We start from the raw sequence: 27,482 nt of genomic DNA, 5'->3' as shown, positions 1-27,482 counted from the left end.
GGTCAGTTTCTCAACTTTTACATCTTAATTTTTATGATTTAAGCCCTTCCTTTGGAATCCATAGTAAATAGGAGGGCTGAGATAGAAATTGTCCTTGTGCTTGCCTTTTTTTTTTTTTTCCTCTTCCATCATTCAAGTTACTCATGCATGCAAGGGTATATCTAAAAATCCTTCCTAAAAATCCTAGCTTTGGAATATAAATTTCTAGGTGTGTTCATGGATAAGTGAGTAGATGTAGAACAAAAACAACTCCAAGTTAATGTCTTTTACTAAGTAAAAGTTAGTGGTAATAAAATAATCCACGATTTTACAGTGATATATATTCATTTATTCAAGAAACAGCTATTACGTGTACTCTCTGCACTATAATGCCAGGCACCGCTCCAAGGGCTGGGAATACAAAGTTGAGCAAGATCAGCATTCTGACTTCAAGGCTACAGAAGATATTGCAGAAGTAGATACAGTTTTTTTAAAAATTGGTATCTCTCCTCTCTTCTCTCTCTCTCTCTCTCTCATTGCCCAGCTGATTTTTAGCTCCTTTTACAAACAAATAGTACTTTATAAAGTCTCTCATGCTTTAGTATCAGTTTGCTTGTTTTGGCTTTTCTAATACTTTTGAATCATGACTTAGGTTTTCCAATCAGACTGATGGATGGAGAAAATAAGAAAGAAGGACGAGTGGAGGTTTTTATCCATGGCCAGTGGGGAACAATTTGTGATGATGGGTGGACTGATAAGGACGCAACTGTGATCTGTCGACAGCTTGGCTACAAGTAAGGAAAACCTAACTATTTGGGATGTTCATCTGATGAAAATTTCTGATTTTTTATCCTTGTTCTTGCCTAAGATTAACTTCTATGATTCAATTGAAAATACTGGCAGCATGCTTATTTGATTCAGAATTATAAAGAAATACGAAGTAGAGTCTCTTTAAAATTTTCTATTTTCTCACAAGAAATATACATTATGTTACTTAAGAAATGTAGCTTTTATCTAGTAACAAATAGTCTAATAACTCTTGACTATTCATACTACTGCTTCTGTCAGCCAAAGATGTTAACCTTTTCTCTGTGATTTATGTCGTAAGACAGTAGCCTTATAAGGGATTCTACTGTTACTGAAATTACAGTTGGTTCTTGTTATTTGCAGTAGTTACATTCTGTAAAGTCACTGTGAACATCGAGTTAGAAAATACTGAGCCATTACTTCTAGAGCTGAGGTTGAACCAAGCCATGTTCTGCCTTCTTGTTTTAGCTCTTGTGCTTGCAAACGACTGCCCTTTTTGCAGTCTCCTAGTGCTTTTTTTTTTTTCCATTTCTGTACCTTTTTGTTGATGATTTCCCTGTTTAAAATGGTCCCCAAGAATTTTGCTGAAGTGCTGTCTAACATTCTTGAATGAAGGAATGCTGTGATACTCCTTACAGAGAAAATAAGTGTGTTAAATGGGCTTCATTCAGGCATGAGTTATAGCACGAAAAATGTGGCACTAAATGAGGTGAGAAAGGACACTTATTTCCAGTTTGAGAGCTGAACTAGAAAGGCAGTTTATCTCCTTGTGAGACCTCAGCGGGGCAACTCAAATTTTTTGAGACTTTACGCATGTCTGCAAATGACTGTGAAAGGGCTGATTGATTTTGGAGTTGCAAATATATGGAACATGTTACAGTTTAGAGGGTCATAAAATTTAAGCTAATATACATAATTTGCCTAGCTTATATTGGATTACTAATAGTGGTTTGGATTTTAAAATATATCCTTAATTACACATCTATGTGTATCTTAAATATTGATCAATTTAACTGGTTATCCCTATGCAGAATACATTTTTATTTTTAAAATTATTTCTATTTTGATAAAAGTTCAAAAAAAAAATTTTTTTTTTTTTCCCTAAAGTTTTAAGTCAGAGTTTGTTTTTGGTTACTCAGATACTACTTCAATTTACGGTTCAGTTTTGGACCTAGTTGCAATTCCAGTTGTCCTATGGTCAGTGGGTCCATTATTTGTAATATAGATTTTCAGTATTCAAAATTGGTGGTGTGTGACATATTTTCAGCTTTCAAAATATGGGGTAGTAGAGGAAGGGAGGAAGCATCTACATTAGATGCCTAGATGAATTCAGTCAACTATTTAAGTTTCCTTTGCTCACTACATTTCTAACATTTCATTCTCCATATATACATTATTGTTCTTACATTGCATGCCCAGTGAATTTCCTTACCTAAAATCAGCCATTAAAGTATATACTGCTTGAGACTGGTTTTTTGGCTTACTTTTATTTTTTTGGTAGAGGTGATCCAAGAAACCTAGTGTTACCTTTGGAAATATGAAGGAAAATATGAAAGAAAAAGTCAAATTTGATCCTTGAATTGTGTGTCTAAGTCATGTTTAAGGAGAAAAAAATTTGTAAGAATATTCATCAATACATTTTCACTTTGATTTCTTTCTAAATTTTTCATTGCTTTTTACTTATCATTTAGTCCATTTTGCATTCAACTCAAATGGTGAATTTAGGTAAGAGCAATCTAGATTAAGTGAACAAAGTTTGTAGCAATTTTCAATACTATTTCTGTAACAATTATCAAGAAAAGCATTGAAGGAAGATCATACTTCATAATTATTTTTAAAATAAAGCCTCTTAACACATAATTCAGTAATTTAATGTAACTATGACAAATTGGATAGACATCTTCTAGTGCACAAGCTACAATTTGCCATCAAATAGTATTTAAAAGAAAATCATTTCGATATTTGATCAATCTAAATATACTTGAACGTTTTTATAATTTTTCACCAAGGGGAGATGGAATTTCATATAAAACATATATATAATTGTAAATAGGTATGTGATTAGAACAGAATGTTACTTCAAATTAATAAAAGTTTTTTTCCCCATGTTACTTCGAATTAATAAAAGTCTTTAATAAAGCAATTTCTTTGTAGAAGTCAATCCAGAAAACTTTGAAACTGTCAAAAGGCTTGAGTTTTATTAATAAGAATTCCAGAGACCTGTCCCCCAGCCAGCTATATCACACTTGAGGATTAGTCCTTGGAAACACTGAGAATCAAAATAGCATTAGAAAGCTTTTTCATAATGGGAGAAACAGAAATGAAGTAACAAAAACCAGGAACGTGAATGGTAACTAATATAGATATGCTTAGAGTGAACAGAAAGTAAAAGGCACTCTTTAATGATGTATTACATAATGTCTGACAAAGTCTAGCATATGAGCACATTGTTTTTAGAGGGTTGAATGTGGAATGTGTTGCTATCAGTTAGCCTCGTTAAGAAAGACTAAATAGCCATGATGGAAATTCCATTCTATTTGAACTTTGTGTGAATCCATTAGCATATATTTCAATATGACATTGTTTTTGAACTGTGTATTTATTAGAGTAGTATCCCTTAAAAGAATTTAAAAAATGATGTACCCCTATTGTCTTAGTAGAGACCTAAAGTTAAGTATATCTAATTTTTATCTTACATTTAAATAGCTGCAAAGGATTTAATTTCTGGCATATTTGTATATGACATTTAAAAATAGAACAGTTACTTTACTCTTAATTATATCCAATAAAATATAAATATAGTGCTTTGATACTCTGTCATTCATTTAAAAAACACATGAGCAAGCTCTTTTTTGACCTTCACAAATTTTACATAGTTTCTTTTTCTCCTTGAAATTGTAGTTTAAATTTTCTTTCCCCACAGAATCCTAATGTCCTGTGTTTTTAAAAATGTGTGTGTTTGTACACACATGGAGAGAGCGAGAAAGAGAGAAATTAAATTCTTCTAACAAGTTCCTCTCAGGATTTTATGATTTCTAGTACACAACTAATTAAAAACAACAACAACAAAAAATAAATTTTGATAAATAAGTATTAAACATAGGAAAGAAAAGTTGACCAAAGCTTCCATTTCCTAGACTGATGGGTTGGGTTTTTGGTCCTGGATAAAATTTATTTTGAATTGTTCTTTTGGCCACTTTAGAGTCTTTTAAATCTTGGAGCAATGCACTGTGATTGGATTTGGAATGAGTGAAAGACATGCCTTTGTTTTGCTCAGTGGGAAAAGAGAAATTTTGAAAGAGAAGTTGACCTTGACTTTAGCAAGACCAGTTTTAGGAGAGAATACACGTGGATTTTGATGATCTGCATATCAGTTCCCATAAAGTCCTTATATCCCTTGGAAAGTCATCACCTACTCCCAGGAGCACTTGATACTCAGTTTAAAGACTAATGTATTAGAGCCTATTGTCTCATCGGAATTCTTAGCTATGAATTACTGCATGCTTGTAGTCCAGTGAGAAGTCTCTGTAGGTGACACAGTCCTTAATTATTTTTTTAAAAGTCAAAGAAAAATTTATTAGATTTCACTATATCATTGAAAATGTCTTTAATTATGTACTTTCATTAGTTAAAATGTTCTCTAATTCTACTTGTTGATATATCTAAAATGGTGCATTCTCTTTAGTTTGTGCATTGATTGGTAAATTGCTAAGGAATCATCCTTTTGTTTTATTTAATGAGTCTAATTTTATTTTCTACATGTTTACTTCCACCTGTCATCTACTTTTATGCTATTTATCATGCTTTATTGTCTGTTCTTTGTGTAATCTTCGGTTTTTTGATTTGCAGGCAATCCAGTTTTCTTTCTTTCCTTTCTCTAGTTGTCTGGAATTTCAGCATTCTTGTTGTTTTACTAGAAATTTGAAAAAATTTTTAGCAAACATACTGGCATATTTTCTTACCAATTTCAAAAATTATTTGTAACTTCCCCTTCCTGAAAAACATCAAGAGATTTAGCATACTGTTATTTACCTTCTACCTCTACTCATCCTCACACCCAAAACTGCTGGGAATCATCTGGGATATTAGTTTCAGGATGCTATTAGTTTTTAAGTTTCTTCAAAGTATTCCTATTTGAATTTTAAGTTGCTCTACATGACACATGTACATATCAGCAATTATTTCCATTTTTTAAAAAGATTAATAAAATAATTCCTGACAATTCTGATTAAGAAAAAGGAGAGAATACAAGTAAACATTAGAAAAAAGGAATATAAGCACAGATACACAGAGGGTTAAAAATTGTAGAATACTATGAACTACTTTTAGCTAATGAATTTGGAAATCTAGATGAAATGAACAATTATCTAGGCAACTGTACATTTTCAACAAAAATATAATTATCAAAATTGATACAAAAGATAGAAAGCCCAATTTTTTTTTTAAAATTGAAGTGTAGTTGATTTACAATGTTGTGTAAATCTCTGCTGTGCAGCACAGTGACTCAGTGATACACATAGAGATATTCTTTTCTTTTATATTCTTTTCCATTATGGTTTTTCCCAGGAGATTGTATATAGTTCCCTGTGCTATACAGTAGGACCTTGTTGTTTATCCATCATATATATAATAGCTTACATATGCTAATCCTAAACTCCCAGTCCCTCCCTCCCTCCCTGCCCTCCCCCTTGGGAACCACAAGTCTGTTCTCTTTGCCTGTGAGTCTGTTTCTGTTTTGTAGATAGGTTCATTTGTGCCATATTTTAGATTCCACATATAAGTGATATCATATGATATTTGTCTTTCTCTTTCTGACTTACTTCACTTAGTATGATAACCTCTAGTTGCATCCATGTTGCTGCAAATGGCATTATTTCATTCTTTTTATGGCTGAGTAGTATTCCATTGTATATATGTACCACATCTTCTTTATCCATTCATCTGTTGATGGACATTTAGGTTGTTTCCATGTTTTGGCTATTGCAAACAGTGCTGCTATGAACATAGGGGTGCATGTATATCTTTGAATTATAATTTTGTACGGGTATATGCCCAGGAGTGGGATTGCTGGATCATATGGTAATTCTATTTTTAGTTTTCTGAGGAACCTCCATACTGTTTTCCATAGCGGCTGTACCAACTTACATTCCCACCAACAGTGTAGGAGGGTTCCCTTTTCTCCACACCCTCTCCAGCATTTGTTATTTGTAGACTTTTTAATGATGGCCATTCTGACTGGTGTGAGGTGGTACCTCACTGTAGTTTTGATTTGCATTTCTCTAATAATTAGTGATGTTGAGCATCTAGAAAAGCCAAATAAATTAACGATGACAGAAGAAGTGACTCTGACTTTTTGACCAAGAGTTTTGACCAATCTTTAAGACACAGATGACTCCTGAGTTATGTAAATTATTGTAGAGCAAAAAAAAAAAAAAATGATGAAAATCTTTCCATTCATTTTATGAGGCTAATATAACTTGATTTCAAGACTAGACAAGATAAGTACACATACACAAAAGAAAACTCATGAATCTACATTAAATATTCTAAACAAAACATTAACAAATTTAATTCGGCAGTGTATTAAAAGAACAATATCCCACAAAGAGAGTCTACTGTAAGACTATGAGAGTGGTTCAACTGAGGCATTCAATCAGTGTATTTTAGTTTGTTGTCTATAAGTGAAAACAAATATGATCATCTTAATAATGTTGAGAAGTTACATGATAAAAATCAACACTCCTTCCTCATATCTCTTAGGAAGCTGAGGATAAAATAAAACTACCTTAACTTTATATCACAAACAAGCATGAAATAGGAACAAATAAGGGTGCCTGCTATTTCTGCAATGACTCAGTATTGTCTGGAGTTTCCACTAATCATTAAGAATTGAGGTATTGGGACTTCTCTGGTGGCGCAGTGGTTAAGAATCTGCCTGCCAATGCAGGGGACATGGGTTCGAGCCCTGGTCCGGGAAGATCCCACATGCCGTGGAGCAACTAAGCCCATGTGCTACAACTACTGAGCCTGCGCTCTAGAGCACACAAGCCACAACAACTGAAGGCTGCGTGCCACAACTACTGAAGCCCAAGTGCCTAGAGCCTAAGCCACCACAATGAGAAGCCGACGCACCACAACAAAGAGTACGCCTGCTCACCACAACTAGTGAAAGCCAGTGCACAGCAATGAAGACCCAATGCAGCCAAAAATAAATAAATAAAGTAAATAAATTTATTCTTAAAAAAAAAAAAGAATTGAGGTATTGGTATTGAAAAAAAAGTCAGAATTGTTATATGAATAATATGATGTCCACCTGTAAAACCCAAGAGAATCAACTGGAAAGACACTAGAACTAGTGTTTATTAATTTAACAGTATGAAGTATAAATATTTTTTAAAAAGCAATAGTGTTCCTATATGCTAGATTGAAAATTTTTTAAAATTCTCATTTATAGAAAGTACAAAACTGAAAATAAAAATCAAGGAATAAACTTCACAAGAATTGAGGTCTGTGTGAAAAAAACTAAACCTTTACAAAAGCTAGAAGACTTCATAAGTTATACTCTACAACCCTGAATGGGAAGACAAAATAGAAATTAATCTATACATTAAATGCTTTCCTCATAAAAATCTTTTGTTTTTCTTGGTGTGTGTGTTGGTTGAGGAGGGGGACTTCCAAATTTATCTGAAATCAAATCCATGGGATATTGGCACAGGAATAGGCAAAGAGGTCAGTGATACCAACTACGGCAGTGGTTAACAGCCTTGGTTGTGCCTTGAAATCACTTTGGGACTTAAAAAATATTACCCCTGCCTCAACCCACTCCCATTTTACTTGATGTCTTAATTCTACTTTAATTGACATCAGGTGGGGTTCAGGTGGTGCTATATTTTAAAAGCACCCAAAGGTAATTCTAATGTGTAGCCAATTATTGAACTATAAAGACCAAGAAATGGCTTGTGTACTTATAAGCATGATAAATAAGTAAATAAAAAAGCCCTTTAAATCAGCAGGAAGAGTTATTGGGACAGTTACTTTAGCGACAGAACTAAAACTAGATCCCTTACTAATACTAAACAGAAATAAACTCCAGACACATCAGAACTGTGATATGCAAAGTAAAACAGAAAAATACCTTTTCTTTAAATGGTTACATTTTAATTATACATATTTTAAATGCATAACTTGCTTTCCAAAGATTTGTTCTGTATTCAGCAACACATATCCAGAATCTTAAAAAATGTTTATACCTGTTGAATAAAAATTTCACTTCTGGGAAGAAATCTAAGCTGCCCACAAAGATTTATGTATAAGGATGTATATAATTATAAAAAAGTCTAAAATTCTTAAAATAAATGTGCAACAATAGGGAAATGAATTCTGTTTTTTTCTACACTAAAGTTTGATGCAGAACCACCTGCATAAGACTCACGCACTTAGTTTGAGATCCACTAATCTGTACAATGAATTTTTTTAACCATTAAAAATTGTAGTTAGTATGCAATATTTTCCCCATAAATGTGTACCAAATGCTAGCAGTGTGTTGTTGATATTTTTTTATACTTTTATTTTGCAAACCTGATACAATGAGCATTTATTACTTATACAACTATTAAAAGTTTTGTATGTTAAAAAAGAGTAACTTTATTTTTTTCACCAACACTCTTTATTGTCCATCTCTTTGACAATGGCCATCTTAGTAGGCGTGAGTGGCGTCTCACTGTGGTTTTGATTTGCATTTCCCTGATAATCAGTGATGCTGAGCATCTTTTCATGTGCTTGTTGGACATGAGTATATCTTCTTTGAAGAAATGTCGATTCAGATTCAAAAAAGAGTAACTTTAGAGTTACCTGTTTGATCTTCCATGACTGTAAGCATTTCTAATGGGTTAAATCTTATTTTTATTTGCAATTTATGTCAGAGTAGCCGTTATCAGTACAGAAGAAATGACGGGGTATATTTCTGAAATGAGTGTACTGCCAACTACAAGCATGTGAGGTCAGGTCTCATTGCTGAAAGAGGATTATTCAAGCAAATTCCTCAGATAATTCATATCAGTAAACTACTTTGCCTGAGTTCCTTGCATAACTATAAGGAAAATATAATAACCTTATCTTAACTAAGTAGAATATTTTAATGTTAGAAATCTGGTCCAAATTGTCATTTTTAATAAGACAGTTTCTTTTGATTTAAAACCTGTCTTTTGCCTGTTTTTCTATTGGGTTGTTGGTTTTTTATTTTAAAATGAAATTTGAGAGTTATTTGTATATTGTATGCTATGTCCCTCTATTAGAGAATGCATCCACCAACATATATATATATATATATATATATATATATATATATATATATATATATATATATATATATTATATATATATATATATATATTTATGTATTGCAAGTATATTCGTCAACTTTAAAACTTATCTTTTCACTTTCCTGTGGGTGATTTTTAGTAAACTGGCATTCTTAATTTAATTTTTGTTGAATTTATCAATCTTTTAATTTAAGGTATACATCTGTGTCTTGTTTAATAAGTCTTTCCCTAACTTGAGGTTATAAGGATAATTTTCCTATAATTCAAACTTTAAAACTTTTCCGTTCTTATGTCACTAATTTAGCAGGAACTGAGTTTTGAATATGGTGTTAGTTTGAAATATTTCACTAAAAAGATTTTGTATTTGGATATTTAAAAAGAAGTAATATATTATTTAAAAAAACAGAAACCAAAGAAAAGTGATATACCAAAAGTAAGTCTGCCTTCTATTCATGATTCCTGGTGTTCTCTTTCTCAGTTAAAAATTGTGCTTTTGTACTTCTAAAGTAGGCTTTAAAAATTCTTAGCTCCCTAGGTAATTATTTAATTCTCGTAATTTTCTTGGAAGTACTATACCAATTTCTTTTTTTATTAATTTTTATTTATTTTTGGCTGCGTTGGGTCTTCATTGCTGCATGCGGGCTTTCTCTAGTTGCGGTGAACGGGGGCTACTCTTCGTTGTGGTGTGCGGGCTTCTCATTGAGGTGGCTTCTCTTGCTGTGAAGCACAGGCTCTAGGCGCGCAGGCTTCAGTAGTTGTGGCACGCAGGCTCAGGAGTTGTGGCTTGCAGGCTCTAGAGCACAGGCTCAGTAATTGTGGTGCATAGGCTTAGTTGCTCCGCGGTATGTGGGATCTTCCCAGACCAGGGCTCAAACCCGTGTCCCCTGCATTGGCAGGCAGATTCTTAAGCCCTGCACCACCAGGGAAGTCTTACTATACCAATTTTAAGAGAGTATTATGCTCTGGAAGGGAGTAGAAAATTTTGAGATGATTTTTTTTCCTGATTAAACTAGAGTTTAAGACTACCATAAATTTTTTTTTTTTTTTTCATAAATTTTTGACATGCCATTAAATGTGACTTTCTTAGTAGGAGCTAAGATGTAATCAAGAAGTTCTGAGATATGAAAACAAAGAATGTATAGTTATTACCTCTCAAGCTTTTTTGTTTTTTTGACAGAGTCATGAAATAAGTGTTTTAATGTATGAGTTAAGAAATATAATTGAATGAGGGTATATGTTGTGATTTATTCAATTGTATGTTTGACGGATTCTCCACATCCTCAAGAATGCTCTGTTTCCAGGGGTCCTGCCAGAGCAAGAACCATGGCTTATTTTGGGGAAGGAAAAGGACCCATCCACATGGATAATGTGAAGTGCACAGGAAATGAGAGGTCCCTGGCTGACTGTATCAAACAAGATATCGGAAGACACAACTGCCGCCACGGTGAAGATGCAGGAGTTATTTGTGATTATTTTGGCAAGAAGGCATCAGGTAACAGTAATAAAGGTAAGTCACCTTCTGGGCCCTATAGAAGTCAAAGAATACTAAGCCACACTTCATTATTCTAAGCAGTACTTTGATAATGAAACTCCCCTCCATAAGAATATACTCAATCCCTTGTTCTTCTGCTAGTATTTAGAGGCAGTGGTTCTTGACAAACTTTACTGGATGGGACTCACAAGGGAGAGCAGGGTTCAGGGGCAGGAGTGGATTTACAGGATTTTGTATCTCTGAGATTGTCCCCTTTTGACATTCTTAGCCATTTCTAACCGTTCCTTCTCTGGTTGTAATAAAACTATCAAACTTGCTGGTATTCTTGAAGATTCAGAATTTATATTTGCTTCATAAAAAGAAGAAATGAAAATTTAAAGATGAATCAGAGAAGGGCACTTCTTCCACTCTTATTAATATCTTAAACAGCAGGGATAATTTTTAAAATTAATTGCAAAAAGAAAATTATCTTTTGTAGATTCTACTCTCTGAAATTTAAAAATGTAAGGGGGGACTTCCCTGGTGGCGCAGTGGATGGAACTCTGCGCTCCCAATGTGGGGGGCCTGGGTTCGATCCCTGGTCAGTGAACTAGATCCCACATGCATGCTGCAAGTAAGAGTTCGCATGCCGCAACTAAGGAGTCTGCGAGCTGCAGCTGAGGAGCCCGCCTGCTGCAATTAGGGAGCCCGTGAGCTGCAACTAAGGAGACCGCCTGCCGCAGCTAAGACCCGGCACAACCAAATAAATAAATAAATAAAATTTAAATAAAAATAAAGTTGTAAGGACAATGAGAAGTAATCTTCTAGTATAATACAGTAATGGATGTGTCATACATATATAAATAGAAGAGTTCTTAAAAGCTCTGAGTTTAATTTTTATGAAACAAATACTGCTTTAAATGAATTAAGGGGGAAAACTAGCTCTTTTGGAGAAAACTATGGTTATGTTTTATGAAAAGAACAGTCATTTATTTATGTGGATTAAGAATCCATGGTTTTGATACTTAAGATTTTCTTAAAATCAAGTGCATCTATATCTGAGCATTCTCTTTTTCTAACATCTTTTAATAACCATTAAAGACAATGCAATAAATAAATTGGATGTTGTTAATATGATTCTTCACTATCTGAGGGTCTTTTGAGTGTGTAGAAGAATATTTATAACCCTTTGTGCTTTGTTTTATATATATATATATATATATATATTATATATATACACACATATATATTACCTGAAATAAATATGATTTGGTAAGCCAATTTTTCCTAAGTATTGACTATAATTTAATTTATTAAATTCCCTCCAATAATTTAAACTGCAGTTACAAAGTGAACATAATTAATTCTTTGGATTATGGACAATTTCTTAAGCAACAGAAAAGCATAAAAATTCAGTAATTGTAAAATGTTCTACCATATTTCTATGTAAACCTATTTTAAAATATCAAATACCATATTTATTTCTTCATTATTAATACATTTGTTTTAATGCCTTCCAAAGGTGTAGCACTGCTTATTTTGATACCTTTCCATGGTCTTAATGCTACCATATCTGAAATAAAAAAATTTCATCTTAGACCAGCTGGATTACTGAATCTGGTTTATTATTAACCTGTTGACTTTGTGTGGAGGCTCAAGACCTAATAAATTCTATAAGGTGATTCAAACCCAAGCCATTGGTTATTGGTCATCTGATGGGATCCGTTTATAAATGAATTTCATTTTACTTTATAATTTTTTTATAATAGTGGGTTTTATGGCTTTAAATAGATTTTACTTTCTTGCAATCTGGTTCTTTGCCCCAGAATGATGTAAACTTCCAGTTTTGCTTGCTTAGTATTACATCATTGCTTGTCATGGCATTATATACATTGACCTGACTTGGAACATTACTGGAAACTTCTGTTCTTCTGGTATCTTATAATTTGCAGTGTCATATAGAGGACTCATATCCTAAGAGATGAGGATTAAGGTTTGACAGCATGTCTCTGAGATCCTTTGACAAATTAATGATCTTGGTACACATTGTTGAACCTCTCTCTCCATGAAGAAATAACTAGTGCTGATTCCATATTGGGCTCCCTTCTACCTGGTTATTATGGAGGAACATTAGTGCTGACTAGACTTTCATGGTCTTGGCACAATTCCTACCCTTCTCTTCTTACACAGATAGAAAAACAGTATATATCTATACTTTATACACGTGTACTTAACCAAAGAAACAGCGTATCCCCATATAGATTCTCCTACTTTCTAAAATTATTTTTAAAGCTAGTCATAGTTTATTTACTCTTCTTTTATACACTACCTTTTCATACATTTTTAGTTTAACTCTTTTTTTTTATGCTCTTGACAGAAATCTATCTTTTTTTTTAAAAATAAATAAATTTATTTATTTATTTATTTTTGGCTGTGTTGAGTCTTCGTTTCTGTGCGAGGGCTTTCTCCAGTTGCGGCGAGTGGGGACCACTCTTCATCGCGGTGCACAGGCCTCTCACTGTCGCTGCCTCTCGTTGCGGAGCACAGACTCCAGACGCGCAGGCTCAGTAGTTGTGGCTCACAGGCCCAGTTGCTCCGCGGCATGTGGGATCCTCCCAGACCAGGGCTCGAACCTGTGTCCCCTGCATTAGCAGGCGGATTCTCAACCACTGCGCCACCAGGGAAGCCCGAAATCTGTTATCTTGAGAAGTTTGACTATATATATCCTTAAATACAATTTGCCACTTAAATTGGCTTAGTAAATCCTTTCCATATATTAACATGCTATATGAGTAAATGTAAATTTATGTCAGAATTTCATCCTGGGAATGTGCTTTGCTCTTATGAGTTATATTTGTGTATGTGGCTTGGAAGAGTGTTGTCTGTGAAAATCAAATAATTCAGAGCATTGTTGCCTTTTGTAGTTCTCTCATATAATATTTCTGAACTCCCGAACAATCTCTATAATCAGCAGAGGAGGAGATGTGGGTACCACAAGGATGATGTACTAGACAGGGCCAAATCATTCAGCAGCCTGTGAAACCTCTTCAGAGCTGATTGTAGGAAACCTCATAAAGTTCCTTGTCTACTTGTGAATTATTGTTGCCTTGGTTACATGAGAAAACAACTTTCAATTTTTATTATAAGATAGGACTTCCCTGGTGGCACAGTGGTTAAGAATCCGCCTGCCAATGCAGGGGACACAGGTTCGATCCCTGGTCCGGGAAGATCCCACATGCTGCGGAGCAACTAAGCCCATGTGCCACAACTACTGAGCCCACGAGCCATAACTACTGAAGCCTGCGTGCCTAGAGCCCACGCTCCGCAACAAGAGAAGCCACCGCAATGAGAAGCCTGCAACGATAGCCCCTGCTCGCCGCAACTACAGAAAGCCCATGTGCAGCAATGAAGACCCAATGCAGCCAAAAATAAATAATTTATATAAATAAAATAAATAAATTTTAAAAAAATTTTAATTTTTCTTATAAGAAAAATAGCCTACAATTTGAAGAGAAAAAGCACTTTAAAACAGAGGAAGAAGCATCAGGGGAATGTGTCACTTGTGTCTTTACCCCACTATCAGCAATATGATAGTTTAATTAAAAATCTCTTTCTGCTTCAGAGTCTCTCTCATCTGTTTGTGGTTTGAGATTACTGCACCGTCGGCAGAAGCGGATCATTGGTGGGAAAAATTCTTTAAGGTAAAAAGGTTCTTCAAATACAGATTACACTGATAATTTCACTGTCCTTTGACTTATATTCACTTTATATAGACCGTGTTCTTCAAATCACTATCCCCTGATTTATGAGATAGATGGGTTGCTGAAAAGTTATGTGGCAGAAACAAACTAATTTAACAGGAAATCTGAAAAAAATGTATAACTACAAATTCGTTTAATTTAGAATATATTTGTTTTGGACTTGACTCATTTTAATATAATTTTTTTATTTGTTGAATTTACTAGTGGAAAACCAGTGCTTTGCTTATTAAATACTTCTCCCGGGGAACTCCCTGGCGGTCCAGTGGTTAGGACTCAGCGCTTTCTCTGCCGTGGCCTGGGTTCAATCCCTGGTCGGGGAACTAAGATTTCAGAAGCCAAAACAAAAAACAACTTCTTCAGGCTGCTTAGGTGAGGGAGAAAATATGCTTCAAATCATGAAATATAAAGAAGACATAGATTGTTTCCAAGAACGTCAGAATTTGGTGGGATGCATACAGACGCTATAGGCAAGTCTTCGGGATGGTCTGCTCAAAATTGTAGGAATATTCATTCTCAAAGTAGGAAAGGAGTCTACATCCTAGAGTCCCCTTTTTACTTCTTTCCTCCCACCTGCAAGCCTTCTAAGTCCTTGTTTTGCTGGATGACTGTCCTTGCCTTTCGGCCTTTTATGGATATTGATGAGTGGCTTACTTTCTTCTTAGGGGTGGTTGGCCTTGGCAAGTGTCCCTCCGGCTCAAGTCATCCCATGGAGACGGCAGACTCCTTTGCGGGGCCACACTCCTGAGTAGCTGCTGGGTCCTTACAGCAGCACACTGCTTCAAGAGGTATGTGTCCGCCTTTCCAAACAACTCGGTGTGGCTCTTATTTGCCAGCTCTTCCAATCCCTTCCTGCTCTACAGCGTGCTAGAAACTTGGGATGTCAGAGCCAGGCTATAGGCCTTCCTTGTCTCCACCAGCGGCACTGTGGAAGTGAGGGGGTAACATCAGGAGCAAACAGAGCTCTCAGGAAGTTACTTGCTACCTGGTGTTAAAGCAAACTCTAGAGTTAATGAGAAGACAAGATCGGTTTTTGAAGGGGAGGCAGCTGTGTTAGTGCTTCCCCCAAGGACATATCTGAGGATGAAATCATATCCCCATATCGCTAGAAGAGACCTCAGATTATTTGATTATGAATGGTAAGGAATAGGGAGTCCAGGTTTAGTGTTTTGACTTGGTGTTTTGATTTGAATTTTAGAACCTTTGGGTCTTCTTGCTGTTCTGTGTCTTTTAGATTTCTCTATTTGTACCTGTCAGGTTGCATCCTGATTATTTCCGTTTGTCCCAGGAATTTTATCAGCCCAATCTGAAGTTTTCCCAGTTCAGAGGGGAAGCCATGCAGAGAGATTCAGCGTGCCAGAGTCACACTGCTTATGGTGACAGCACCTGCACTAGAACCTAGTGGTCCTTTCTCCTTGTCCTGTGCTCTTTTGTGGGCCCTGGCTAATGGCCATTACCTCAGCATGAATTTTAGTGTTTAAAGATGTATACCATTGCTTAGCAAATTTTGATAGTTATTGAATCAAGGTGATGAGTACAAGGGGTTTCATTATTCTGTGTACTTAAAAATACTCATAAAATGTTTTAAGTAAAACATGTACCATAGTGTTGAAAAATTGTTACAACCAAAAATTTGTTTTGTATTTTTTCATCTGTGAAAATATATGGCCTCATTGTGTATTTACAATCCATCCATGTAGATTTTAACTGCCATATGAGTGTTAACTCCTATTGTAAGACGAAACCAACCTCAGTTTACTTATTCTCCTACTGGTGGTTAGTTAGGTGGTTTCCATTCTTTCATTATTAAACAACAATGTTGCATTAGATATCCATTACATGTCTCACTGGTACAGCCATGTGGGAGCATTGTGCTGGGTCCTGGAGTATGGGTGCCATTCAATTTTACTAGACACTACTAACTTACGTTCTAAAGTAACTGTATCAGTTTATATCAGAGCAATGTGTAAGTTCCTGTTTCCTCACATCCCTACCCCAACTTGATACCATCAACATTTTCAATTTTTGCCAGTCTTAGAGTTTTTGGATTTCTTTTTAATTCTATTTTCCTGATTAGTGTCTTCCTCTGTCATGAATTATTTGGTCACATCCTTTGCTTATTTTTCTATTCGATTGTCTTTTGTAATTGATTTAAACATTTTTTTGGATATATTCTTTGTACAGAATCTTTGTTATTATGTGTTATGAATAACTTTTCTCAATCTGGGGCATGTCCTTTCACTAGTTTAAGGTCTTTTTCTTATGAAGATGTTTTAATTTTAATATATTTAAATGTGTCATTTTTTAAAGTCGTATAAAAGCTTTGTATATCTTATTTTAAAAATTCTTCTTTAGCCCCATATGAAGATAGTAGTTTTTTACAAAAAAAATTTACAATTTTGCTTTTCCTATTTAGATTTTTAATCTGTTTACAGTTTTTGTGTGTGTGTGTATGGTATACGGTATAAGGAAGGGACCTAATTTTATATTTTTCTTTATGGATAGTTAGTTTTCCCAGTACTTTTTAAAATTAAACATTCCATTCTTTACCAGCTGATTTATGTCAACTGTGTTGTTTGCCAAGTTCTCATGTATCTTTGTTTCTAGAATCTCTATTCACTTCCTCTTATCTATTTTGATAAGTATTATGGAGTAATATTCCATGTTCAAGGTGATGCAGAAGACACAAATCTGTATTTTACATAGCCTTTGTCATTTCTGCAGTAATAATTGAGTTTGAGAGTTCACCTATATACCAGTGGGTTTAATATAGTCCTGTGTTACATGAATGGCACAGACAATAAATATTCATTTATTAACTTAACAAAAAGTTATTGAGCCTGTAATGTTCCCAGGAATGTGCCATGCGCTAGAAATATCTTGGAGGGTAAGACGGATAGGACCCTTGGTACCATGAGTTTTTAATGCAGCTATAGGAACCCAGAGGAGGGAGACATATAGGATCAAAAAAAGTTTAGAGCACCATTTTAAAAGTGTGGTCTTTTCACCACAATATTAGGTATTGGGTTGGCCAAAAAGTTCGTTTGGGTGTTTCTGTAAGATGTTACAGGAAACCCCGAATGAACCTTTTGGCCAACCCAATACATTCAGCTTATTAAAAATCTAGATTTCTGGGCCCCTATCCCAGATCTACTGAATCTTTGGAGCTAAGACCCAGGAGTTTACATTTTTATCAAGCATCTTTGATGATTCTCATGAACATTAAATGTTAAGACCCTCTTGCTCCTGGATAGAATAGAATGTGGTCTGGACTTTTGAAGACTGATTATGAGGAAGAATATAATGGAGTTAACAGGATACTTATCCTTGCCCTATTCAACATATTAATCACTAAACTGAAACAGGACACTGATGATAAATTAATCATATTTTTTGATGCCAGGAGATTGGGAGGGACACGTAATATGTTAGAAGATAGGATCCATGGTGGCAAAGAATATTGGTAGGGTGATTCTAATAAAAAGTAATGTGGAATAAAGAGGAAGTAAAATGCTGCCTTTAGTTCAGGAAACCTGGCTTGAATGCAGCACACGTGAAAAAGACCTTATGGGTTTTAGCATCCTGCAACCTTAATAGAGTCAGTGATGCCATGTGGTTGCCCACAAAGTTAATCAGCCTTGGGCAGCCCTGACAGGACAGTGCCAACACAACAAGATGCTTGCTCTTCCGTCCTGTGCTCAAGCTGTTGTTGGGGGCAAAAGCACTGTCGCTATCAAACAGAGAGAACTGTGCTCAGTTCCGAGTGCCATCCTCTGAAAAAGTGACATGGTGCACTAAGGAAGGCAAGCAGAAAGGGGAGAGTGTGTGGAATCAGATTAAATTCATTACCTGTTACTTCAAATTCCACAAATGCTAATGGGAGGTAATTTTCATTTTAACATAGGAAAGAGGTCTGTTGTTTCCTTTTTATTTCTTTAACACAAGACAAAGCTGGGATGGGCTGTATGTGGGAGGAGTGAGTTCTGTTACAAAGTCTGTTCAAGCAGAGAGGCTGGATTCGTGTATTGGTAGAGGCTGGAGGTAGATAACGTTTCGTGTTGAGAGCACAGTGGTGAGAAAGAAAGCATAAAACATATTTGAAGGATGCCAGTTATTAGGATCGTGGATCTGGAATTTGTATAGCGGACTTACAGTAAAGAAGCAGGAAAGGTCTGGAATGCCAGGGTACTGAATCTCTGTTTCATTCACTAGGCAGTGGGAAACCACTAAAGGTTTTTGAGCCTTGAAATATGATCAAAGAGGAGTTTTAGGAGATGTATGGGATAGATCTGGGGTGGCGGGGGGAAGCAAAGTTATTAATCTAGGGGTCTGTGAACAAGCTTCAAATTATATGAAAAATATTTGCATATAAGGCTATTGTAATAAAGATAGAAGGTAGAAAAGAAAAGGAGGGAGAGAAGGTAGAGACCCTGATAGAAATCAGTAGAACTTGGTACTGTGTAACCAGCGACTTGGATCTGGCCGTCAAGACCAAGGTTACAGTTCCAGCTCCTCCAACTGTTAATTGTTTCACTTTGTGGAGATTATTTTAACCTCTGGGAGCCTCAATTTTCTCATCTGTAAAATGAAGGCAATAACGTTCTACAGTGAGGAACAAATGATCTGCAAAGTATGTGAAAGTATTCTATAAACTGTAAAATTCAAAATGAATGTTGTCTATTATTATGTTGGGGTTCACAAAAAGGAATCAAAGATTATTATGAGCAAAAGTAGAGAATTCAGGATGATTTTATCCCACTGACTAGTGGAGAAAAACGAGGTAGGAAACTGCAGAGAAACTGGAGAAGCCTGTCTTGGGCTTAGAATCTAAGCAAAATAATTCAGTACGTTCCGTTTAGATTTTTCTCCTCTTGTTCAAGACTCCTCCTCTTTCAAGTAAATCTTTCTCTGCTAAAAGTTATAGACTTAGGGGTTCAAGGCTTAAAGTATTAAAGTCGGGAAATTGCCCAAAAATTCCACTTGAGGTTGAAAACTTTGATCTGACTTTTGAGTTCCCTCAAAGGTCTTTTTTTTTTTTTAGGTACATGTTTGGGTTTGTTTGTTTACATGTCATTATTCCTCCCTTGGCTTGCTCCTTCTAGATTATTGCTTCAAGTCAGTAATGGTCTCATTTGTGTTTATAAACCAAGTGTCTCGTATATTACTTGGCACCTACTAGACCCTCCTAAATGATGGATGCAGGATGAAAGTGGGGGCTCGGTTGCCAGGTAGTGGGTATATTTAAGGATGTTGGACTCTTTAGAGAATGGTGGTATTTTAAACCTAGATCAACAGATAACTCCTTCCATACGTCATTCTGAGTTTCTTCCCATTATCTGTGCGGTATAAAAGACAGCTGATTAAAAAACAGAGGAGCAGATTATGATATGCAACTTTTTGATGTGCTTTGGATAGACCGCAAGACTCTTTTAATGTGAGTAGGGAGAAAATTGTTTTGCAAAGGTGTTACAAATTCATCTGACTTGGTTTGTAACCTTTACCGGATTTCATAGACTTGTTCTGAAGTGCCCAAGGAGGCTACAACTCACGTCTTTATTACAGTAAGTTTATTGACAGCCATAAGGACAGTTACCAGTGATTAGAACAAACTCCAAATTTTGTCTTCTGGGTTCAGGGACTTTGGATTAAAACAACCCTCCTTTAATCATCAGAAACTCTGAAGTTTGCAAAAAATAGTTTTCCTCTGGAATTGTAGACACTGTAGTACAGAAGCAATGTGGTCAGGTTCTGAGAGGTTACCTTTCTTTTAGATTTTTTGGGAGTCTAACTTAAGACCCACTGGCAGGGGACCTAGATTTCATATTTTGAAATTATCTCTCTCACCCCAATTTCCTTTCTGTTTGTATCTCTGTTGCTTTAACTACTGGACTTCAATATATAAGATAGTTTCTTGTTCATGGGGCCTCCTTTGGTGCCTAATTCTTGCAGTGATGATGTAGGCCCGTGCTCTTGAACAGCCATTCTGAACAACAGGCATAGATTGCTATCACCATCTGTGTTACTTTATTCTATGGGATGACAGTTTTTTATGTTTATTTGTTTTGCCTCCACAGAGTAGTCATTCTTTTATGTAATCCTTAATCAGAATAATCTAGGGATGATGGCCTGGGGATGATATGAGAACACAGTTACTCACGTCCACCATCCTGTTACACTCATTTCCTATAGAGTTGTTTGTCTCTGTATGATGAGGGTACCTTACTGGAAGGCTGACAGAGTTCTAGTAATCCAGCTCTACATTCATATCTTTCACGTACTGTGAGGTGTCCAAAACATTCTTTTATGCCAACGTTAACAAGGGTAACTGAGGTAGTTGGTGAATCACCATTTAAAGGCCTTCTATCCCATTTTTTACATTTTTCCTAGTGTTAATACAGACTTTGGAATGCAGTATCCCATTGGCAGTTTGAAGCAGAAACTTGGATAAATTAAGTTTTTCTGCAGTTGCCCTATGAATTTTACACAATATAAATTGCTTGCTTTTGCTATTTTCTACTTTTTTTTTTTTTTGCCACGCTATATGGCTTGCAGGATCTTAGTTCCCTGACCAGGGATTGAACCCCTGACCCCTGCAGTGGAAGCATGAAGTCCTAACCACTGGACCGCCAGTGAACTCCCACTATTTTCTACTTTAAATCATTACTACAGCTACTGTAAGATGACCCTCTCTCTATGGTGGTATGGCAATATAATTGAGAGAAAAATTCCTGAATGTTAAACTAATTTCTTTTAATTGCTTGTTCTGATAACAAACACCACTTTGGAGGAAAGAATGTACCCAAAACAAGGATTCTTTCATTTCTGTAATTCTTCTGCAAATTTGATTTGATCAGAATATAGCTTTACCTGATTTTATCTATTTGACTTTTTTGCCTAGAATCACCCCAGAAGCTGGAAATTGTCAGAGACTGCTGCTCTGAAAATCAGAAATATCTAAATTATTAGACATTATAATTAGAAAGATGAGCCACAGAGTAATGGGACTTGTTTTTAAGAACAAAATGTGTGCGGTACTTAACATAGGTTCCACCATTACCTAGTATATGGTAGAGTTCTTAAGAACATGGTCTTTGGTGATATACACAATACCATCAACTATGCTAAAACCATTTCCTGAACACACACTACATGTATGTAAGGGACAGTGCGAGGTTCTACAGAGGTTTCTTCTCCATAAGCAACTGGAACCATTTACACAAGCAATTTCAGTCAACTACTTTTTGAGTTTCATCCAGACAACAGAGAAAAAAAGATTCTAGAAGTAGCAGATGTGTACCGGCTGATGTAAAATACTGTCTTTTTGAAGAGATGAATCTATAAAGAAAGAAAATGACCGTCATAAAGAAAATGACCGTCACCTGAATTAACTCTTCTAATTCTAGAAAATTTTAATTGTAGTTTATTTTAATTCCAGAATCTCAGAGAAATTGGAGTAGTGGATTTTACTAACTGCCCTGTCTCACATCCTCTCTTGTTCAAACTTGTCCAGGAATTTCATCCAATTTTTATTTGAGGGGGAGTTGAAAGCATTTCAGCAAAGCAAACAACTGAATGGCGTGTCAGCCAAAACCTGAAATGTTTGTTTTAGAAGCATTTTTGAATAAAGTGTATCAAAATAACAAAAGCTCAACTAGAAAGACCTTAAAATGCATTGAAAAAGAATTCCTTGATACATTTTTCTTGAGAAGACTAGAACCATAGAAAATGATTTCAAAGTCCAAAATCATACTGGTAACCTCAGCCAAAGTGTTACCCCTGAAGTATATAATTGCACTCACTAGGAGAGGTGACACTGGAAGACAAATATTTGGTTAGAAAACTAATCTAGTCTTGTGTCGGATGCTCTTCAAATTCCAAGCATAAATCTATTCTAAGAATAACTGGAGTGAAAGGAGTGTGGGAATCACTGCTTGGGTTTAGCTGGTCCATTTCTTAAATCAGGACGACTTTAAAAGTATAGATTCTAATAAGGAACTTCATTTTAACAAGAATGATGCATTTTTCCTTCTTGTCAGGTAAATATTTTATTTTTATTCTCAGGTTAATATCAACTCCTGCTTGGTGAGCATATTAATTTGGGAGTATACTCAAAAATACCCGCTGAAATCTACCTGACCTGAGAACACAGTATAAGTATGGAATGTGTACGTGTTTGTGTTATGGCAGTCTGTTAGTCATCTCTTAGGATGCTCACTTCACCCAGTGAAATTCCAGGCATGAAGAGGCGGGCGTTATGCCCGTGCCTTTAAGTCTTTGGTTCAGTGGTTCTCCAGACTGACTGTGAATTTGGATCACCCATGGTCCTACATCAGCCCTATTAATTTAATGTTCTCAGAGTTTGTGTGGCCTGGACATTTGTATTCTTAAAAGTGGTACAGGTGATTCTGATGAACAGCCAGTATTAATGAGAACATTAGATCTTTGTGGAGACTTTTTTTAAAAAGTAACTTTTGTGATGGTGTTGTTATAACATAGGAATTGGTGAGAGGAGGTCTCATTTCAGTAAGTTCGGGATCAGAGTGTATGTATGTGAACAGAACGTGTCTTCCAAAAGAAGTCATTTAACATATATTTATTAAGAGCTTTCTCTGTGCAAACCACTTTGCTTGGTGCTGAGGATACAAAAGTAAGCCTGACATGGTCTTTACACTTAAGGAGCCTTTAACTGGGGAGACCTGACATCTTAACAAGTTGTAGAAGCTGTTGTAAACGCTCTGACAGTGCTATTGGGAGTGTTCAAAAGAAGGATTGGCTAGCTTTCGGGGAGGGCAGGAAGAGCTTCCTAGGAGATCTTGAGACTTGAAAGATAAAATCAGTTTTTGCCATATTAGGATGAGGGGTGGAGGGAATGATATTGCAAATAGTCTGAATAAAGACAGGTTTGTCAGATACCTCTTCAAGCGGCCAGAATGACAGGGACACAGACACGAGGACGAGGGTGGTATCAGAGAGGTGGACAAGGGCCATTCTTGGATGGGTTTGTATATCATTTAAGGAATTTGAACTTTACTATGTAGACAGTGAAGGGTATCTATCTGGAAGGGCATCCAGAAGAGTAGTTATATTATCAGATAGAAACATTGCTCTGGCTGCAATGTGAAGGATGGCTTGAAAAAGTTGAAACTTGAAGCAGCAAGGCCATTTAGCAGACTGCTATAGTAATCCAGGCATGAAGTGACGCACTAAGGCAAGATTTCCCAAGACTTTAAAATGGGGATATTTAAAAAATAAATTTCCTTGCTGAGTAATGTCCTGTTTCTTTGTTCACTGGCTGAAGACTCAATTTTTCGATAATGTAGGATATATTTATATAGCCAGTTTAGATGCAAGGATTATCTTAGCTAAGTGTCACAGCTCTTTTTCAAAGAGTGGAAAAGATTGTTGCAATAAAACTTTTTTTTTTTTGGTTGAACAGTAATGTAATTATCTTAAATATAAAAAGTTGACATATGAAGGGAACGTCTCATAACTCGAGCTTAAAAGTTATAAGCAACACAAGAAACTGCATTAAAGAAAAATTAAAAAATAGGATGCCTTCTTTATGCCATAGTATTTCTCTAGACCAGTGCTATCTACTAGAAATATAACGTGAGCCACAAATACAAATCATATATATATACGTTTAAATTTTCTAGTAGCCACATTAAAAGATTAAAAAACCAAATGGGTGAAATTAACTTCATCCATATGTATATTGGTTATATAATGATATATTGATATATATATATATCATTATATATGATATATTTCATTTAACTCAGTATATCCAAAATATCATTGCAAAATAGGATATAAAATTGAGATATTTGATAGTCTTATTATCTAGAGAAACAATATATTTTATATTCTTTTTTCATAGTAAATACTTGAAATCTTGTGCATATTTTTGTACTTTTAGCACATCTCATTTTGGACCAACTGCATTTCAAGCGCTTCATTAGCCACATGTGGCTACTGTACTGGACAGTGAAGCTTGAGATAATTTCTTAAATTCCATTCCAAAGATATATGAAACATTTCAGCAGCACTTTCAAGGATGCGTTGACAGCTATTCTTGTTAGAAACATAAATCACTTGGGATTTTGCTTTAAAACCTGAACATATTAATGAGTTATATTGAATTTTTATAATACATTAGTATCAATACACAGAAAGTAGAAGTGAGAGTTATTTAAATATCTGATTATTCTTCATGACTATTACTTTTTAGAGTTTCAGGATATGAAATAATCCTGAACTTAAAGTTTGAAGTGGAACCCATAAGATAGTCTCTAGGTACAATATATGAAAAGCCTTCTGAACTTTAAAGATATGTGATAATTTAAGGTTGAAAATGGAGAATTTCAAGGAACCACAGGAAATTATTAGTTTCATAGATCACTAGTAGGTGATTGTATAAGCTAAATCATCTTTGTTGCATTGTTCAGTTTTTTGAGCTGACATAGTTAAGAAAATCACTTTATACATTGCAATGTTGTCAGAGACCTACTTAGGGCTATTAGAATCTTTGAGCAACTTATAACTTCCAGAAATTTTATAGGAATAAATGAAAGGTTATTTCAAATAGGCAGTCACTAGAAAGTTCCAGTTTTTGAATACCACTTCTCTAAATTCACATTCAAGTACAGGCCCCGTTTCCAGTGGAAAATATTGAAGTTTTGATTAAAAAAAAAAAATTAAGGTGAGAGCTGTTAAAGTATGTTTTTCCCTTTGAACAGTCAGATGCTAGCGGAAAGTAGGTGGTTAGTTGATGAAACCAGAGTTGGAGTTTTGGCAGATCAGGGAAAGAAGGACTGCGAGTTTTTGCAAAAGAGTGATGATGGAATCCAAGCCTTGTAAGAAGTCATAAGCAGAGTGAGAATGACATGAAAAAACTAGTGGGGCCGACGGATTGAAGTCCAGTGGGGGTGAAGAGCTGTGGATGGAGCTGTAAAACTGTAAAGATAGGAGGTACTTAAGTATGAGTAGAGATGTCAAACTGTCAAGACGAGATGCTTGAAACCAAGACTTCAAAAATGTGTAATATTTGGTGAGTATGAGCTGTAGGTGGGGGGCTGAGATCAAGTAGAGAAAACACTCTCTGCAGGTGAGGAGGTTAGGGAACTAAAAGGGAAAGGTGCTGGGAATTAAGTCATTGAGAATGTTTTAAGTAGCTATAGAGGGGAAGCGAGCAAGGTGCTATACTCTTCAGTGAGAAAGAGGAAGTGATCAGGAGGTGGGTTGTATGATGTATTTTAGGTCGGCGGTTCTCAAGTGGGGACAATTTGCACCCTAGGGAATATTTGGCAATGTCTGGAGACATTTTTGGTTGTCAAACTGGGTGTGTGTATGCGAGTGTGCATGCTACTGGCATCTAGGGAATAGAGGCCAGGGATGCTTCTAAACATCCTACAGTGCACAGCACCGCCCCTTACACCAAATGATAATCTGGTCCCAAATGTCACGAGTGCTGAGGTTGAGAAACTGCTTTAGGCAGATGTATCAGAATCAAGGTATGTTGGCTGAAAAACAGGCTGAGAACTGTCAATCAAGTAAATATTGTATTTGTTTTAATTGAATAGTTCCTATGGAAAAAAGACACATTCATTAAAAATAAACATTCATTCATTCACTAGATCAACAAACATATGCTGCATTCCTACTTAACTGGCATCACTATTCTCGATGTGTAAGATTCATCAGTGAACACAAAGATCCCTGCCCTTGAGTACCTTTTGTTCAAGCGGGGGGGGGGGGGGCGGAGACAGAGAACAATAAATATAATAACAGTAAATTGAATAATTTGTTAGAAAGTAGTGTATAATAAAAAAGGAAAAGTAAAGCAGATTAAGGATATTGGGAGTGCTGGGGGATGGGAGCACAAGCAAGGGTGGGTTGCAATCTTAGATGTCAAGGTAGGTCTTACTGAGGTGATGTCTGAACAAAGATTTAAGAGATGAGAGCATATAATGAGTGTATGTTGCCCTGAAGATAGTTTTGGTTTGTATTCAGTTCACAGAAAAGGGGAGTAAAGTGGATTGTGCTAAGTGCTTTGGGGGATACAGAGTTAAATCCGACATAGTTTCTGCCCTCGTGGAACTAACAATCTTGGAAATGATAGAAAAATGACGACAGCAAACACAGGATGGTAATTTTGCCCTGTACTATTTGTTCCTGTTTTGATCCTTTTTCACGGTGGGGAAATGACAGGTTAGTGATTAGCCCTTACTTTCCACATTTGCTCTTTCTCAGAAAAGTTAGGTGATAACCTGGGTTAAATAGTGAAATGGATGAAGAAAAAAAGTGATGACAGTGGGCTTAAGAGTGTGAGACTGAGAGCAGTGGGATCAGAGAAATGGAAAGGAAGGTTAAACTTGTAAAAGGGATTAATGATTTGGAAGAAAGGCTTACAAGCATCTGTTAACCTTCCTGGCTGACAGTTACCAATTTACAACACTTGAAACAAGCCTCCCATTAGCTCTCTCTGCCTCCCAGGTACGGTAACAGCACTAGGAACTATGCTGTTCGGGTTGGGGATTATCATACCCTGGTGCCGGAGGAGTTTGAAGAAGAAATTGGAGTTCAGCAGATTGTGATTCACCGGGAGTATCGGCCAGACAGCAGCGACTACGACATCGCCCTGGTTAGGTTACAAGGACCAGAAGAACAATGTGCCAGATTCAGCAGCCACGTTCTGCCAGCCTGTTTGCCACTCCGGAGGGAGAGGCCACAGAAAACAGCCTCCAATTGTTACATAACAGGATGGGGAGACACAGGTAACAAATAACCCAAAGAAACAACTAAAATCTGGGCACCTGCTTGTGTCTGGGATTATCCATACATCTGGGTGTACAGAGGGTAGCAAAATCTTAAAGGGGGTTCAGGCTTAGTTGTTTGGAAATTCCACCAAGTGTGAGATGCATGCATGTAATCTGGATTCATACCCTGAGGGTACTGTGGTTCCCATTAGAACTTAGTCCCTACTCAGGACTTGGGCCTAGCTGTCTCTATTTTAAAAAGTTTTCCTAATGACTTTGATGTAGCTACCCCAGCAAAGGGCTTTGGTGTTTGATGGTTTCTTTGTTAATGGAGCCCTTTATCAAAGTAAATCTTATGCAGAATTCCTAAATGAAGAACAGACAAAAA

General features: G+C 35.9%; 1 protein-coding gene across 2 annotated transcripts in view; it reads left to right on the top strand.

The window, feature by feature from the left end:
* PRSS12 (serine protease 12) overlaps nucleotides 1-27,482 on the top strand; it is a 72,354-nt gene that overhangs the window by 41,071 nt on the left and 3,801 nt on the right. Inside the window, exons 8-12 of one of the 2 annotated variants that reach the window (XM_082462816.1) lie at nucleotides 632-773; nucleotides 10,409-10,614; nucleotides 14,201-14,279; nucleotides 15,002-15,124; nucleotides 26,832-27,112. In XM_082462816.1, the coding sequence (XP_082318942.1) occupies nucleotides 632-773; nucleotides 10,409-10,614; nucleotides 14,201-14,279; nucleotides 15,002-15,124; nucleotides 26,832-27,112 (831 nt within the window). Of the gene's footprint in view, nucleotides 1-631; nucleotides 774-10,408; nucleotides 10,615-14,200; nucleotides 14,280-15,001; nucleotides 15,125-15,593; nucleotides 18,700-26,831; nucleotides 27,113-27,482 lie in introns of those variants that run through there. The other variant, XM_082462817.1, reaches the window with a different exon arrangement.

The sequence above is a fragment of the Balaenoptera physalus genome (genome assembly GCF_965194825.1).
Source record: "Balaenoptera physalus genome assembly, chromosome: 5".
NCBI lineage: Eukaryota > Metazoa > Chordata > Mammalia > Artiodactyla > Balaenopteridae > Balaenoptera > Balaenoptera physalus.
The sequence above is the reverse complement of the archived record's forward strand: the minus strand, read 5'-3'. Positions and strand labels throughout refer to the sequence as shown.